At 38.7% G+C, this 15219-nt stretch overlaps 3 protein-coding genes across 6 annotated transcripts in view; 2 read left to right on the top strand and 1 right to left on the bottom strand.

Moving 5' to 3' along the window:
* The first annotated feature begins 299 nt into the window (after positions 1 to 299).
* LOC139108359 (transcription factor Sp4) lies at positions 300 to 5848 on the top strand. Its single transcript, XM_070666568.1, has 11 exons — positions 300 to 1064; positions 1814 to 1999; positions 2116 to 2415; positions 2532 to 2970; positions 3085 to 3269; positions 3407 to 3496; positions 3655 to 3948; positions 4243 to 4480; positions 4622 to 5114; positions 5276 to 5570; positions 5628 to 5848. The coding sequence occupies exons 2-11, from the start codon at positions 1964 to 1966 to the stop codon at positions 5790 to 5792; spliced, it is 2535 nt and encodes an 844-aa protein (XP_070522669.1). The 5' UTR covers positions 300 to 1064; positions 1814 to 1963; the 3' UTR covers positions 5793 to 5848.
* A 1043-nt stretch (positions 5849 to 6891) lies between these two features.
* On the top strand, positions 6892 to 13111 carry Rpii140 (RNA polymerase II subunit RpII140). The gene is made up of 7 exons (XM_070666567.1): positions 6892 to 7110; positions 7281 to 9216; positions 9293 to 9515; positions 9591 to 10052; positions 10148 to 10490; positions 10563 to 10821; positions 10897 to 13111. The coding sequence occupies exons 1-7, from the start codon at positions 7077 to 7079 to the stop codon at positions 11180 to 11182; spliced, it is 3543 nt and encodes a 1180-aa protein (XP_070522668.1). The 5' UTR covers positions 6892 to 7076; the 3' UTR covers positions 11183 to 13111.
* The window catches only part of Cip4 (formin-binding protein 1-like Cip4), a 28808-nt gene continuing 25709 nt past the window's right edge, over positions 12121 to 15219 (bottom strand). For all 4 annotated transcript variants that reach the window (XM_070666574.1, XM_070666576.1, XM_070666575.1 and 1 more), the window contains one exon: positions 12121 to 15181. In XM_070666574.1, coding sequence (XP_070522675.1) covers positions 15024 to 15181 — 158 coding nt within the window. In that variant the 3' untranslated portion in view covers positions 12121 to 15023. The remainder of the gene's footprint in view (positions 15182 to 15219) is intronic.

The raw sequence follows: 15219 nt of genomic DNA, 5'->3' as shown, positions 1-15219 counted from the left end.
CTAGGTGAAAGGTGGGAGGAAGCGAAAGGCTAGAGAAAGTAGGAGGTACGCGTGGTTTAGCCCCCTTTAATAGGGTGGGCGTCCGGAGCATTACCGCGTACGCCCTTGCCGAACGACGCCCCGGTCAGCTGTCGGTCAATTCAATTGGCCAAAAGTGAAGCCGTGCGATCGCGCGCATCGCAACCAACCAATCGTCACGTTCGTGTCATCGCGTCGAGCAAAAGGGCGACGTTGCCATTTGGCCCGCCACCCATTGGCTCTGAGTTTGTGAATACGTGCGCTCGTGCACTCCCGTTTAGCCCCCGTTAGTGAACGATACTTGTTGGTGTTCGTTGTGCAGTTTCCGCGAGCGTGGATAGACAATTAAACAACGAGATACGCATGGTGGGCGTTTTCGTTACGTGTGCACGTGTTCTCAGTGGATCCATTTAACGAATTGTGTATGCGAGAAGTGTTCGATTCCGCTCGGACTAACGTCGAAAAGTGTACTTTTCGGAGGTTCCCCGCGCACGACTACGCGGCGGTGCCTCTGGGCCTTTTCGGCTGGATCGCTGGCGTGTCTCGTGCGAGCCGATCGAATAGCCCTCGTATCGTTTCGCATCTTGGATCTCGGTCAAAACGCGACGTAGAGAAAGCGTGAGGACGCCGTGGACTCCCAGCGTCGCCGCGAGATAGTGCGCGGGCGGCAGTGGCGGCACGAGCGACGCGCGTCTCGCGTACCACGTGCGAATGTGTGTGTACGTGCGCGCACGCGAACGCCGAGCTCGCCGGAGTTACGCGGTGTGCGGGAGCGAGTGATGCCGTGGCGTTTGCGCGTACCGCGATATTCGCACGCGACGATAGCTGGCTGGAGCGGTCCGGTCCGAGTGCCTTTCATGCCAATTCGAGTCACCATGAGCGAGTGCGCCACGAGGAAACCGAACGCATGTTTTCGCGCGAACGCGTAATCAATCGACGAGTGGTGTCAGACTGGGGGACGCTAAACGTATCGCGGCGACATTAACAGCGACGGAAATGTCAGTGTGACATCTACGCCTGGTACCTGGCCGTTGTTTTGGCACGCTGTGAGTACTGCAAGTAAAACTTGGGCCGTTCCGCGAGGGCAACACGTGTTTGTTTCCATGTTAGGTGGGGTCCCGTGCGCGAGGTGGGTGGAGGCTGGGCATCGCGAGTCTGCCTTCCCCGTTATCACGGGCGCCGCCGCGAGGGCGCGAACGTGCGGTGGACGACCGAGTGGGCGGTATGACGACACAGGGCTCACTTTGCCGTTGTGTCAGACCTCGTGCGCGTGCTTCGTTACGATTTTGCCGTGGCGGTGGGGAAACAGGGGCGTAAGGAGGCGGTACTCGTTCTTCGGGTTCTCGAGGCGGCTGCCCGGTACCCGTGACGGCCTTCTTTGTTCCCTCGTTGGGGAAAGGAAGAAAGAGACGGAGGCAATACGGCGTCTTTTGTGTACATTGCTGACAGCTCGGTGTCAACATGCTTTGCCATCTGCAAAACGGCTCCGTTTCTCTTTTCAGTTTTTCCTCTTTAAATATCAGCACTCTAAAAAAATTACATAGTTTTCCCGCTTTTAAAATGGTTCTAATTTAAAATAACATTTTATTTAATTTAAATTGAATTCGGGACATTACACGTGAATAATTAGCGCTAAAAAAATTTACGGTCTCTTGTTGATGTCGATATTATATTATTTTGCACGTTTTTGTTTTAGCTTATTAAGTATCTCATTTAAAAATAGTACAATGTGAAATACTCTACAATTTTATATATTAATAAACAATTTTTTATAAATAATTTTTTATTTTGTAAGAGCATCACTTCTAGGACAATTCTTGCAGTTTTGAAACAATTGCCAGTATGGTCAAGCTGATTTCGTTATGAATTTCTACTGTATTGAACATAAGATGGATTTTAAATCATTGTTATAAACTGTGTGCAGTTTAAAACAAAATTATTCATCATGAAACGAAGTATAGACGGAAGGAATCTTTCGCAAGTAAGATATTATACTTTACTAGCCATTGTACTTCATAATTTGTGTTAATCTTATTATACTGTGTATGTATGCATATGTATAGACGGGCAGCAAGAAAATAAATTTAATATTTGTAGGAAGAAATTGAAGAGCATGATCCCTTGCAATCTCAACAGCAGCAGCAGCAAGATGAAGCAGATCAGCAACAGTTAGAGCAACAGCAGCAAACTGCCCAGCCACAGATTCGTTTTTTAAGCGCCAATGTGTTGCAGCAGTTACAACAACAACAAGATGTGCAACAGGCTCAGCAGCAGCAGCAGCAGCCGCAAGTCATTACCTTGCAAAACTTTGTGCCTTTACAAACTCAGCAGCCGCAACATGATCAACAGAGAACGCAAGCGATCTCTGTCCAATCGCTACCTCATCAATTTCTGCAAGTATGTGAAACAGTCACGATACTAAAAAAGGATTGTCCGGTCATTTACAGCGCGTGTTACAAATTCATTATTCTGTTACTCGGGTTTTATTTATAGGCACATGTTTTATTTCACAGGGTGCTCAAATTATTAGCAGCGCTCAAGCACAAGCGGCTCTTCAACAACAGCAACAACAGCAGCAGCAGCAACAGCAGAACCAACAGCAGACGCAGCAGCAGCAGCAGCAAGCTCAACAGCAACAAACGCAGCAGCAGCAGCAGCAGCAGCTCAGCTACAGCGTTATTCCACAAATGCAAACTGTCAATATAGACGGTCAAGAAGCCCTGTTTATTCCATCCTCTGCGATGTCGGCTGCGAGCGGCCATCATCAGGCACAGCCAACGATGCAATTTGCAACTGCAAATGGTCAACAAATGCAACTTACCGGGCAGCAAGTCCAACTATCAAATGGCCAGACTATTATCACGCCACAGCCAGTCAGTCTCATAAGACCGAATGTCTTTCCTACATCGATTATACAAAATATTACGGGACAAACGGTTCAGTTGCCAACAGGTATGTCATTTGTTATATATTTTTTATTATTTTTTTAATAATATCTTTATTATTAATAAGTATGTTAACATAATTTTAAAGAATTAAAATAATTGAATAACGTATATGTTATAGGTCAAAGTGTACAAGTAAGACCGCTTCAATTTCCTATGCAACATGTTCAGCAAGCGGTACCTGTACAATTACCGGTCACTGCCAATAACGGGCAAACTGTTTATCAAACTGTACATCTTCCTGTCCAATCCTTATCTAACGTGTTCAATATGCCCACGACGCAAATGATACCCCAAATTATGCAAGTAAGATTTTAATATAACGTAATTAATATAGCAGTTAATTAATAGAGCAATAAATAATTTTTTACGACTAATAAATATTATTAATTACACAGTATATATGTACGATAAAATGTACATTCGGTTTGTTTCAATTTTAGCAAATACCTCAAGTGGCACAGATAATTACGCCGAGCGGTCAGATCCAGCAGGTGCAAATTGCTAGTTTACCGCAATTACAAAATCTTCAGGTAAATAAAAAAATAAATAACAGTTATAATTAGAATAATGGAAATACACTTGACGCGCAACACTATCGCGTCTTTTAATGTCGGATTTATCGAAATTCAATATCCGTTGATTAAAATATTATTATCTGTAACTTTTTATTAAATAAATATTACTACAGAGTCAACAAGTAACGCAAGTTGCACACCAACAAGCGCAACAGCAAGTTGTTCAACAGCAAACTCAACAACAAGTGGTACAATCTGTGCAACAGCAACAACAAGTCGCCCAAGCTCAAGTACAGCAGCAGCAGCAAGTGCAACAAGTAGTACAGCAGGTAATACAGCAGCAGCCAGCATCATCTCAACAACAGCAACAATCGCAACAACAACAGCAGCAGTTGCAACAATCCTCCGCTCCATCGTCGACGGTAGCCACTTGGAGCACAACAGTTGCATCTCCTACCAATGTTCAAGTAATATACTGATATAATTAAATATTAACATATTGGTGATAAAATTATTTTAAATTATATAAAATGTTAAATATATTAAGAGAATTTAGCACAGTAAAAAAAAATTCGTTAAGTTTTAATTAACATAGATCGCGAAATAAGTCATAATTAATGGATAAGCAAATAAGCATTTTTGAGTTATTTTAATTTTTATTTAACTACTTAATTTTTGTCAAAGTTGTTATTAAAATCGGTTCTTTTTACTTTTTTCCAATTTTTTTAAATCATATATTTACCATATTATATGTTTTCTAGGTACTTGGTATAGGTGCATTAGGAAGAAATATAACAGGAAATTCCAATGTTATTACTACCAAGGATGGGCAGAAAATTGACGTGCAAACTTTATCTACTTTAGCAAGGCCTCCCGAAGCGGTAGATAGCGATCTAAAAGTAACTAATATCGATGCCAGTCAATTAACTAGTGGACAAGTGATACATATACCCGCCACACAATCGGCTCAACCTACAGTGCAACCAATTACGATTACAGGTGAATTTTATTAATTACTAACAATTGATTACTGCGTATTAATAAATATATTAAAAAATAATAGAATTTTTGGAAAAAAAAATTCTTTAAATATATTTTCTCGTTGTGACTAATGTTTCGTAATTTTTATTATTTACACAGGAGCACAAGGACAACAGTTAACACTTATACCTGCATCTGCACTAGCAAATTTGACTGCACAGCAAGGTAACGTGGTAAGAAATGTGAGTAACGGAAGTATAATGCAAATACAACCAACTACTGGGATGAATACGACCAATGGTTTTCTGCAATCGATACCTGTGCAAAATATCCCAGGATTGGGAAATGTACAAGTAATACCAGCGAGCGCATTGCAGCCGGCTACGGTGCAAACGTTACCCGCTACCGCGACCGCACCCATTGTTGCAACTACTCCAACCGTGCAACTCGATTCGAATGATCCTACCAAATGGCAGATTCTCCAAACTCTTCAGTCCCACGGAACTTTAACAACATCTGCCACTCCCGTGTCACACCAACAGCAAATATCGAACACAACTAGTACGATGTCCAATACTGATACTAACGATCCTAATAAGCAGCATCGTAGAAGAGTTGCATGTACATGTCCGAATTGCGGTGACGGAGACAGGTAAATGATCTCTTATTAGCCACATCAATTTTATTCACGACGCTAAATGGAAAATGATCGCACACGTGCATTGACACTTAGCGTAATCTATATATTTTTTTATTTATATAAATTAATATAAATAAAATGGAATTAATATAAATATATTTAATTCCATTCAGAAATAGAGATATAACTAGGAAACGGCAACATGTATGTCACATTGCTGGATGTAATAAAGTATATGGGAAGACGAGCCATTTACGCGCCCACTTACGTTGGCACACTGGTGAACGTCCTTTTATTTGCACTTGGATATTTTGTGGTAAAAAGTTTACGAGATCTGATGAACTACAAAGGCATCGCAGAACCCACACTGGCGAAAAGCGTTTCCAATGTCCGGAATGTACAAAGAAATTTATGCGATCGGATCATTTAACGAAGCACATCAAAACACATACGAAGATAAGAAGCACAGTAAGTACAATTGATTTAAAACGCATCGCACACAATGTGTTAATTACTGAATTTCAGGAAGCTGCCACTTCAACGCAGGAAGGATCATCTGACAGTCAGTCTTCCACCGAGCAAAAAATCATTATCGCTTTGCACAAGGAAACTGAGCCATCTGATATTATCATATCGGAACCGCTTGACACACTGAAAAGTGAATCATCGAATCATGTAACAAATGAATAAATAATTTTACTAAGTATCTAATTATTAAATACTGAAGGATTGAAAAAAAAAAAAAAGAGGACGAAGTTATCCAGGTGAGGACAGAATTTAAATTAATTTAAAACAAATCCTAATTATCTTAGTACAGTATAAAGTGTAAAATAAAAAAAAAGTTAAGTTAATATTGTTATGTGCATAATATAATACAAGTAGTAAATTACGTACGTATAAGATATATAAATAATTGAAATTAATATTATGTTGGTTGGACAAATCGTCGATTTTGTATAGAACCTATTCTATACTATAAAACTAGTATTGTAGTAAGATTTGCAGTACATGTAATCATGATTAATAACACATAATCTATTTTTTTATTGGAGTTATGTGTGTATAATATGTATATATATAATGTAAATCAATGTATACAATTTTCCACGAAAAGTTTTTTACACTTGTAAACATCTTTTGATATTATAAAAAATCAAGAGATTTAGCTTAACCTTTAATTTATCAAATTATTTTAAACCTTCATATATATCGCACGAAATTTAAACATATGTTCTGTCTCAAAAACTTTTACTGTGAATTTTAAATGGACATTTGTGTAAATAAATTACAAAATTAATGTCACCGCTTAGGGGAGTTGTGTGTCTTGTAATAAATATACTATTATATTACATTTCTATTCATTTTTATTGAATTTTTAATTTTTATCTATCAACGCTAGATGTTACAAAGCGTGCACTTTGCGCGCGTTATTAATTATTTATTCTTTCTTAATATTTTTAGATAACAAACATGGTACTTCTTTTTTAAGTTATTACTCTCGCGGCTCAAAAAGAACCAAATTAACAGACGACCAGTTGAGTTATAAAGAATAGCCTTCCTCGCACCCCATGTTTCTCGATTATTTCATTTTTACTGTGGAAATATGTTGACAAAATTATTCTCTTATTCTCTTATTTGTTAATTAGTCTTTCTTCGGCCATTTGAATTTTTTTTTCAGTTTCAAGAAAATCCACTACGAACCACCACTGGTAAATCACACTCCTCATAGATATGTATGCTCTATGGTGATATGTGGCGGCATCGCGCGTAGAGTAATGTTGAGTGTTGACGGAAATCTAGGTCCTCCTGCATCCTAGGTCCAGAGTGCTCCGGTGACTCCGGTCTGGTATTGCGTCTATAACGGACGTTGTGCTATTAATTTTGTATTTTATTGACGCGAACTGTAACAAAAAAGAACCGCAATTAAGACGGAAATTCTATTTCGAAATAGCGTATCTCGCACGCTAAAAGAAAATGAGTGGTAATATATTCAACAATGGCGAAGAAGGTAAGTAATCCAAAACAATAAAAGTATTTAAAGGTTATAAACTCTTTCGATTGCATAAAACAGAAATTTAAAATTGTGTAGTTTTCACGCTTTTTGCAATATTTTTTTTTTTATTTATTTTCGTCTAATTTCAAAAGAGAGATAAATTTAAAAGAATTTTTTTATGTTAGAGAATTATGTTGAAGAAAGCCATGAGGAGATCTCGTCCAAACTTTGGCAGGAAGCCTGCTGGATTCTCATCAATGCATACTTTGATGAGAAAGGACTTGTACGACAGCAGCTGGATAGTTTTGATGAATTTATTGAAATGTCTGTTCAGCGTATCGTAGAAGACTCGCCGCAGATTGAATTGCAGGCGGAAGCGCAGCATACTACGGGCGAGATAGAAAAGCCTGTGAAACATATGCTGAAGTTTGAGCAGATTTATTTGTCGAAGCCAACCCATTGGGAAAAAGACGGCGCGCCGTCTCCTATGATGCCCAATGAAGCCAGATTGAGAAATTTAACCTATTCCGCGCCTTTATATGTGGACATCACCAAGACGATCGAGAAGGATAGCGAGGAGCCGGTGGAAACTCAGCATCAAAAAACATTTATTGGGAAAATACCTATTATGTTGCGATCGAAATATTGCTTGCTCGCAGGTTTATCAGATCGAGACTTGACAGAATTGAACGAATGTCCGTTGGATCCTGGTGGATACTTTATTATTAATGGATCAGAGAAAGTTCTTATAGCACAGGAGAAAATGGCGACAAACACCGTTTATGTTTTCAGTATGAAGGACGGTAAATTCGCCTACAAGGCGGAAATCCGTTCTTGCCTGGAGCACAGTTCGCGCCCGACATCGACATTGTGGATCAATATGATGGCCAAGAGCGGTGCCAATATTAAAAAATCAGCTATAGGCCAACGTATCGTTGCTATTATTCCTTACATTAAACAGGAAATTCCCATTATGATAGTTTTCAGAGCGCTCGGATTTGTCGCCGATCGCGATATCCTCGAGCATATTATTTACGACTTTGACGATCCGGAGATGATGGAAATGGTGAAACCGTCCTTGGATGAAGCTTTCGTTATTCAGGAGCAAAGCGTCGCTCTGAATTTTATTGGTACTAGAGGTGCCAAGCCAGGAGTGACCAAGGAAAAGCGAGTTAAATACGCTCGAGAAATTTTGCAAAAAGAGATGCTGCCGCACGTCGGCATAAGTGACTTTTGTGAAACGAAGAAGGCTTATTTCCTTGGCTATATGGTCCACAGATTACTCTCAGCGTCTCTAGGACGAAGAGAATTAGACGATCGCGATCATTACGGTAACAAGAGACTGGACTTGGCCGGGCCTCTGCTGGCGTTTTTGTTCCGAGGTTTATTCAAGAACTTAATGAAGGAAGTGCGTTTATACGCGCAGAAATTTATAGATCGGGGGAAGGACTTCAATCTTGAGCTGGCTATAAAAACGAAAATAATTACGGACGGTTTGAGATACTCGCTCGCTACGGGTAACTGGGGCGACCAGAAGAAAGCACATCAGGCGAGAGCGGGAGTGTCACAAGTATTGAACAGATTGACTTTCGCGTCGACGCTGTCGCATTTGAGACGAGTGAATTCTCCCATTGGGAGAGATGGCAAACTTGCCAAGCCACGTCAATTGCACAATACGTTATGGGGTATGCTCTGCCCTGCGGAGACTCCCGAAGGTGCAGCTGTAGGGCTGGTAAAAAATCTAGCTCTGATGGCGTACATAAGCGTTGGCTCGCAGCCTTCACCTATTCTGGAATTCTTGGAAGAGTGGTCCATGGAGAATCTTGAGGAAATAGCACCGAGCGCTATCGCCGATGCTACGAAAATATTTGTTAACGGATGCTGGGTCGGCATCCATCGAGATCCGGATCAATTAATGGCCACTTTACGTAAATTGAGAAGACAGATGGATATCATCGTGTCGGAAGTATCGATGGTTCGAGACATTAGAGACCGCGAGATAAGAATATACACGGATGCTGGAAGGATCAGTCGACCATTGCTCATAGTAGAAGGCCAAAACTTGTTGTTAAAGAAGTCACATATTACTTTGTTAAAGGGTAGAGATTATAATAACGATGGGTAAGCTTGTTTTAGATATGTTCTTTTTCGTTTGCTCTTACGAACATTACGACAATCGATTTATATTATGTTGCAGGTGGCAGGAGTTAGTAGGTAGCGGAGTAGTTGAATATATAGACACCTTGGAAGAAGAAACCGTCATGATAGCTATGTCACCAGATGATCTCAGACAAGATAAAGAATACGCATATTGTACGACATATACACACTGCGAAATTCATCCGGCTATGATCTTAGGCGTGTGCGCTTCCATTATACCGTTCCCTGATCACAATCAGAGTCCCAGGAACACTTATCAGGTAGATATTAATTGCTACGTTTTTCTTTCGTCCGTTTATATCTTTATTAAATCTAATATATAATTATTTTTTCAGAGTGCTATGGGTAAACAAGCTATGGGTGTATATATCACAAATTTTCATGTACGCATGGACACTTTGGCTCACGTACTTTACTATCCTCATAAACCGTTGGTTACGACGAGATCCATGGAGTATCTTAGGTTCCGTGAATTACCGGCCGGCATTAACAGCATTGTCGCGATCCTGTGTTACACGGGATATAATCAAGAAGACAGCGTTATTTTGAATGCGAGCGCTGTCGAGAGAGGCTTCTTTAGATCGGTGTTTTATCGCTCCTACAAAGAAGCCGAGTCGAAGAAGATCGGCGATCAGGAAGAGCAGTTTGAAAAACCGTCACGTTTAACTTGCCAGGGAATGCGCAACGCTATATACGATAAATTGGACGATGACGGAATTATTGCACCTGGAATTCGAGTGTCGGGTGACGACGTAATAATAGGAAAAACTATTACTTTGCCGGAAACGGACGATGAGGTAAAATATTCATTTATTACTTAACATATTTTTCTTTTTTTTTATGAAAAAAATTGCCAATAGTATTTTAATTTTTTTTCTCATTTATCTTTCAGCTGGATAGCACAACAAAACGTTTTACGAAACGAGATGCGTCGACTTTCTTGCGAAACAGCGAGACTGGTATAGTCGATCAAGTAATGTTAACATTAAACAGCGAAGGATATAAATTTTGCAAGATTCGAGTACGCAGTGTACGTATACCGCAAATTGGTGACAAATTCGCGTCGCGTCACGGGCAGAAAGGTACTTGCGGAATTCAGTACAGACAAGAAGATATGCCATTTACTTGCGAAGGTCTTACGCCCGATATTATTATCAATCCTCACGCCATTCCTTCTCGTATGACAATCGGTCACTTGATCGAGTGCATCCAAGGAAAAGTTTCTGCCAATAAAGGTAATTTAAATATAAGTGAGAAGCACATTTGATTTGAATTTAAATTTAATATGATTTTAATTGAATTTTTAGGAGAGATTGGTGACGCCACGCCGTTTAACGATGCTGTAAACGTGCAAAAGATTTCTACGCTTTTGCAAGAGTATGGTTATCAATTGCGAGGAAATGAAGTGATGTATAACGGACACACTGGCCGTAAAATAAATGCGCAAGTCTTTTTAGGCCCAACGTATTATCAACGCTTGAAACATATGGTGGACGATAAAATTCATAGTAGAGCGAGAGGACCTGTACAAATTTTAGTTAGGCAACCTATGGAAGGACGAGCGAGGTAATTAAATTTTTTTCTTGTTATTTTAATATAATCTATCACATTAATTTAAATATTATTTATATATTTATCTAGGGATGGTGGACTTCGTTTTGGAGAAATGGAACGAGATTGCCAAATTTCTCATGGCGCGGCACAATTTCTGCGTGAACGTCTGTTTGAAGTATCAGATCCATATAGAATTCATATTTGTAATTTTTGTGGTTTGATTGCTATAGCAAATTTACGGAACAACACTTTTGAATGCAAAGGATGCAAAAACAAGACGCAAATCTCGCAAATTAAGCTGCCTTACGCGGCAAAATTACTTTTCCAAGAGCTAATGGCAATGAATATTGCACCTAGACTCATGATACAATAAATTTTCTGTAAATAATTTATCTTGTAGGTAAAATGTCGACTGTTGTATGCATAGATTTGATACTGCATTGTCAAAAATTGAATCAACTTTTTTCATTTAAAATTATGATCAACAAGTAAGTATTAGTAATAAGAATAGTAATTCTTATACGTACGTCGTATTTTATATTTGATATTTATGAGTTTTTTTGTGATATAAAATTTAATTGGATTATTTTATTAATTACAATTTTTGCAAAAATTAATCATGCGCCTATTAAAATAAACGAAAAATTAAAAATAAATTGAAAACTCTCACTCCCGAGGTTTTTCGACAGCAAACGAGTACACCATCGTCGCCGTAAAAACATCGAGAGGATCTCAGGGCGATAGAATATACCTAAGCCCAATGTATGTATGTACGTTGAAAGGCAGATGTGGTGACGGTAACTAGCGAACGTGACTTTACTATAGCGTCGTGCGCGTCGAGTTTCACATGTATCGCATGTATATACCGCGCCGGCCGGTTTGCCGATGACTGATTTCTCTCCGTTCTCTCTTATCTCCTGCTTTTACCGTCTTTAAGATTACGTACGCTAGCCGCTTATCACCGCAGAAAACGTCATATCTGCTTTTCGGCGTACATACAAACTTTTTTAAGATCTTTGATTGTAAGCGCATATACGTGAACCGTGCGGTTAGACAAAGACACTCCGGCCTCTAATGCTGCGTGATGCAGCGTTCTTTTTTTATTTCATTATCGCATCCACTTACACGTCCCATACCTTCTTCCCTCTATCTATAATATTTTTATGAAGCTTTCTCAAAGCAAGATAGGAAATACCCAATAAATACCAAATATTGATATACTTTTAATGAAAGATAACATTAAATGTTCTAAATGCATGAGGAAAAGTTCTGGATATAAAGGTGTAAAAACATTAACCATGTCAACGTATATCCGAAAGTTATATTGGTTTAGTACCTGTATTTTTTTTCAATATTAATAATAATAATAATAAAAATAATAATAATAAAGTATAATAAAACGCAGAATTAATTAATTATCTACAATACTTGTTCGCGCGTACAGAGAATCACAAAATATACATAGAACAGACACAATGAAATGTCGGGGCGCGCAGACAGCCCCGTTACTTTGTCTTGACATAATCGCCGAGTAGTTCCCTTGTTTTCGCCGTTAACGAACCGGAAGCGATCAAGAGCGGGGGCAGGATGAGCGTGTGCGTGTGTGTAGGTGTGTGTGTGTCTGAGCAAACTATTGATCATATTTACTCGTGTACTTGCGCACGGCTATAATGAAACTACGTCTTTCCTGACGATAGAATATAATATATATATATAATATATACATATACATTCAATGCACGAAAGTTACAAGATTCCCGGATGCTACGAAAAATTATGATGAAGCATCAGGTTCTTGCATTCGCGTAGACTTCCTCCCCGGACGTTTGAGAATCAGGAGTTAGTCCCTTTAGATATACCGCATTTCCATGCTGCTTTAACGCCACTTGTTGATATCTTTCCCTATCGTAAAATATCGCTCGAAGTAACAATAGTGACAGAAGGCCAATGCTATATCCTCTACAGTCTACAATTACAGTTTGCCGCCACGATTATCGCAAACGCTATATTTTTTTTACTATTTAACATATCGATGTGTAGCGCCAACGCAGCACGGAGTACTGTCGCAGGATATTTTAAAGACAAAGGCTCTTGTTCGCGATAGAAACGAGTCATTCCCGGTTTGATATCGATTCTGGTATCCGCATGCTGGGCAGCCTCGCTCTCGCTTCCGTATCTCTGGCAATATATTTACATAAAGTCTATTGCTAACTAGTCACATTCAGGCAACTTCTTAAACATGGTACGCCGCCTAATCCATCGGAACGACCCATTTTTCGTTACAAATTGATGTTACATGTAATCGAGTCCTGAATTTCAAAGACGTTTTTTTAATAAGCAACCTTAAGTCTGTAGATTGTTGAAAAGTCAAGAATTATATTATATTTAAAAATATTCCATATTGAAAATTATAAATTTTGTCATTTTATACATATAAGTATTTATTTGATTTCAGAAATTCGTCGATCAATGTAATCTCGATTACAAGTAAGCGTCAAGTTTTTACACGACTCGCACGAGTACGACGAAACTCTAGCAGCGATCAGTCTCTTAGTGATAATGAGCCGTGTCCGCGAAACAGTCGGCTGCCTTTTACGACGTCGAGTATACAAAAGAACGATAAAACTTCGGTGCGGCGACGGTTACAACAGTCGTGATTAATTTACGAATAATGAGTAGGCGAAACGCAATTATTACTAAGATAGTTATTTCTTTTTTTTATTCTTAACGGGATCGTTAAATGTCTCGTTTATGCACAACTACACGCAGAAATAAAAATAAAAATAGGTCTCGAGAAGTCGCATGAGTGCATTAAGGACCATTTCACCATCGACTCTTCACGAAAAGACAATCGCGCTTTAATCCTTAAGTAGCCGCATTTGCGTAATTCTAAAAGAATCTGCGAAAACTCATGAGTTCTTATACGAACAAGAGACTCATTTTAAAATCGTTAATAAAAATATTGCACTATTATCGTCGATCATTGTTTTGACAGAAATCTAACGTTTCCTAATTGCGATATTAAATAACTATTTCATTTCATAATTATCTAATAACGCAATTCTCCTGTTTCGACGTTTGCCTCTGCTTAAGGATTAAAAGTTACAGACGCATACAATTGAATATGTATATTGTTGAACATAACACTATTATACAGATGCCTAAATTCAACCCTCATCTCTGGATTCACGAGTTTCCTGCCGTAGATAGACTTTAGGGCCACCGTGGCCCGTGTTACAAGACTATTTTAAAATAATTAAAAAAAATTAATAAAAAAAGAAAATTTATTTACAAAGTAAAAAAACATAGTACAGTCGGCAAAAAAATACAATATTTTTAAATAAAAGTCTCCGAGATTAACAAAGCAGTAATCTGTAAGCTGTTATCATTAATAATAATTTCAACGAGAACTGAGCATCAAGAAATGCAGCTCTTGATACGATTCTCTGCATGTATGATTTTTTTTTTTTTCGCGATAAATAATACAGTCGTAATCTTGCAGCAAAATAATTTTATAATTAATAATAGTTAACAGCCATTAATATCAACTTATAATTTCAAAACTAATGCAGGTAAGGCTGTAGGGCCGCCGCGAGCCTTTAAAAAAAATCGCACGGTTAGAATACGAAGATGAAGGGCGAAATATGTCTCTTAGGGGTCTAAAGCTCAAAAAATGAGCTTGACTTTAATTTTATTACGCTTAGAGTGATCACAAAGCCGGGGCTATTTGTTCGTAATTGTTATTCCTGATCGATCGGTCGATCAAACGAACAGGAATTCTTGAGAGGGTGATGTGTTGGAAATGTATACGCTAATGGTCGCGATTTCGTTGACAATATTAACACGTAAAACATGGTTTCATGGTTTCACAATTTCCATTTTTATAATTGTATCATATTTAGAGAGTCCTCAAATTCGTGAAAATTCTGTTTCCATCAATTTTATACGAATTTAAAAGAAAAATCTCATATTTTATTTGTGATATTCAATTTTTACCTGTTCAAGTTCTTAATTATGTCTTCGCAATAAAAAAAAAAACTTTAATCTTTGTTCGTTCGAGTATTATTTAGGCCTGCGATTCGGTGCTGACGTTCTGGTAATCTGTGTCCCTTCCTCCAACACATGACCCTTGAATTTTCGGCGCAAATGCATATAATTACCTTCAAAGCAGTTTCGCGTCGTGCAGTTTCTTTTTAACAATCTAGGATAACCGGCTAAGTGTTGTACAGATGACACTCTATGTATGAGGTCGGCACGAAGCCCTCAATCGGTTGCGATATACGTCGCACTCTAGTCCAACCATCTCCTTGATCCAACTCGATCATATAAAGCTCCTCACCGTCGTACATTGGTATGGAACCTTCGCTAGTTGCTGCAAATGAATTAGTAATAATGATAAGAAAATTTAAT

This window comes from Cardiocondyla obscurior, linkage group LG15, assembly GCF_019399895.1.
Source record: "Cardiocondyla obscurior isolate alpha-2009 linkage group LG15, Cobs3.1, whole genome shotgun sequence".
NCBI classification, from domain to species: Eukaryota; Metazoa; Arthropoda; class Insecta; order Hymenoptera; family Formicidae; genus Cardiocondyla; species Cardiocondyla obscurior.
This window is presented reverse-complemented; position numbering and strand designations above follow the sequence as displayed.

What these genes read in the sequence shown, in the direction of transcription:
- Rpii140 (XM_070666567.1), top strand. Translation starts at nt 7,077, where the DNA reads ATGAGTGGTAATATATTCAACAATGGCGAAGAAG. An exon ending in TGCCGGAAACGGACGATGAG is followed by an intron (nt 10,053 to 10,147) that starts GTAAAATATTCA and finishes TTTATCTTTCAG; the next exon opens with CTGGATAGCACAACAAAACG. An exon ending in AAAAGTTTCTGCCAATAAAG is followed by an intron (nt 10,491 to 10,562) that starts GTAATTTAAATA and finishes TTGAATTTTTAG; the next exon opens with GAGAGATTGGTGACGCCACG.
- LOC139108359 (XM_070666568.1), top strand. Translation starts at nt 1,964, where the DNA reads ATGAAACGAAGTATAGACGGAAGGAATCTTTCGCAA. An exon ending in TGATACCCCAAATTATGCAA is followed by an intron (nt 3,270 to 3,406) that starts GTAAGATTTTAA and finishes TTTCAATTTTAG; the next exon opens with CAAATACCTCAAGTGGCACA. An exon ending in GCAACCAATTACGATTACAG is followed by an intron (nt 4,481 to 4,621) that starts GTGAATTTTATT and finishes TTATTTACACAG; the next exon opens with GAGCACAAGGACAACAGTTA.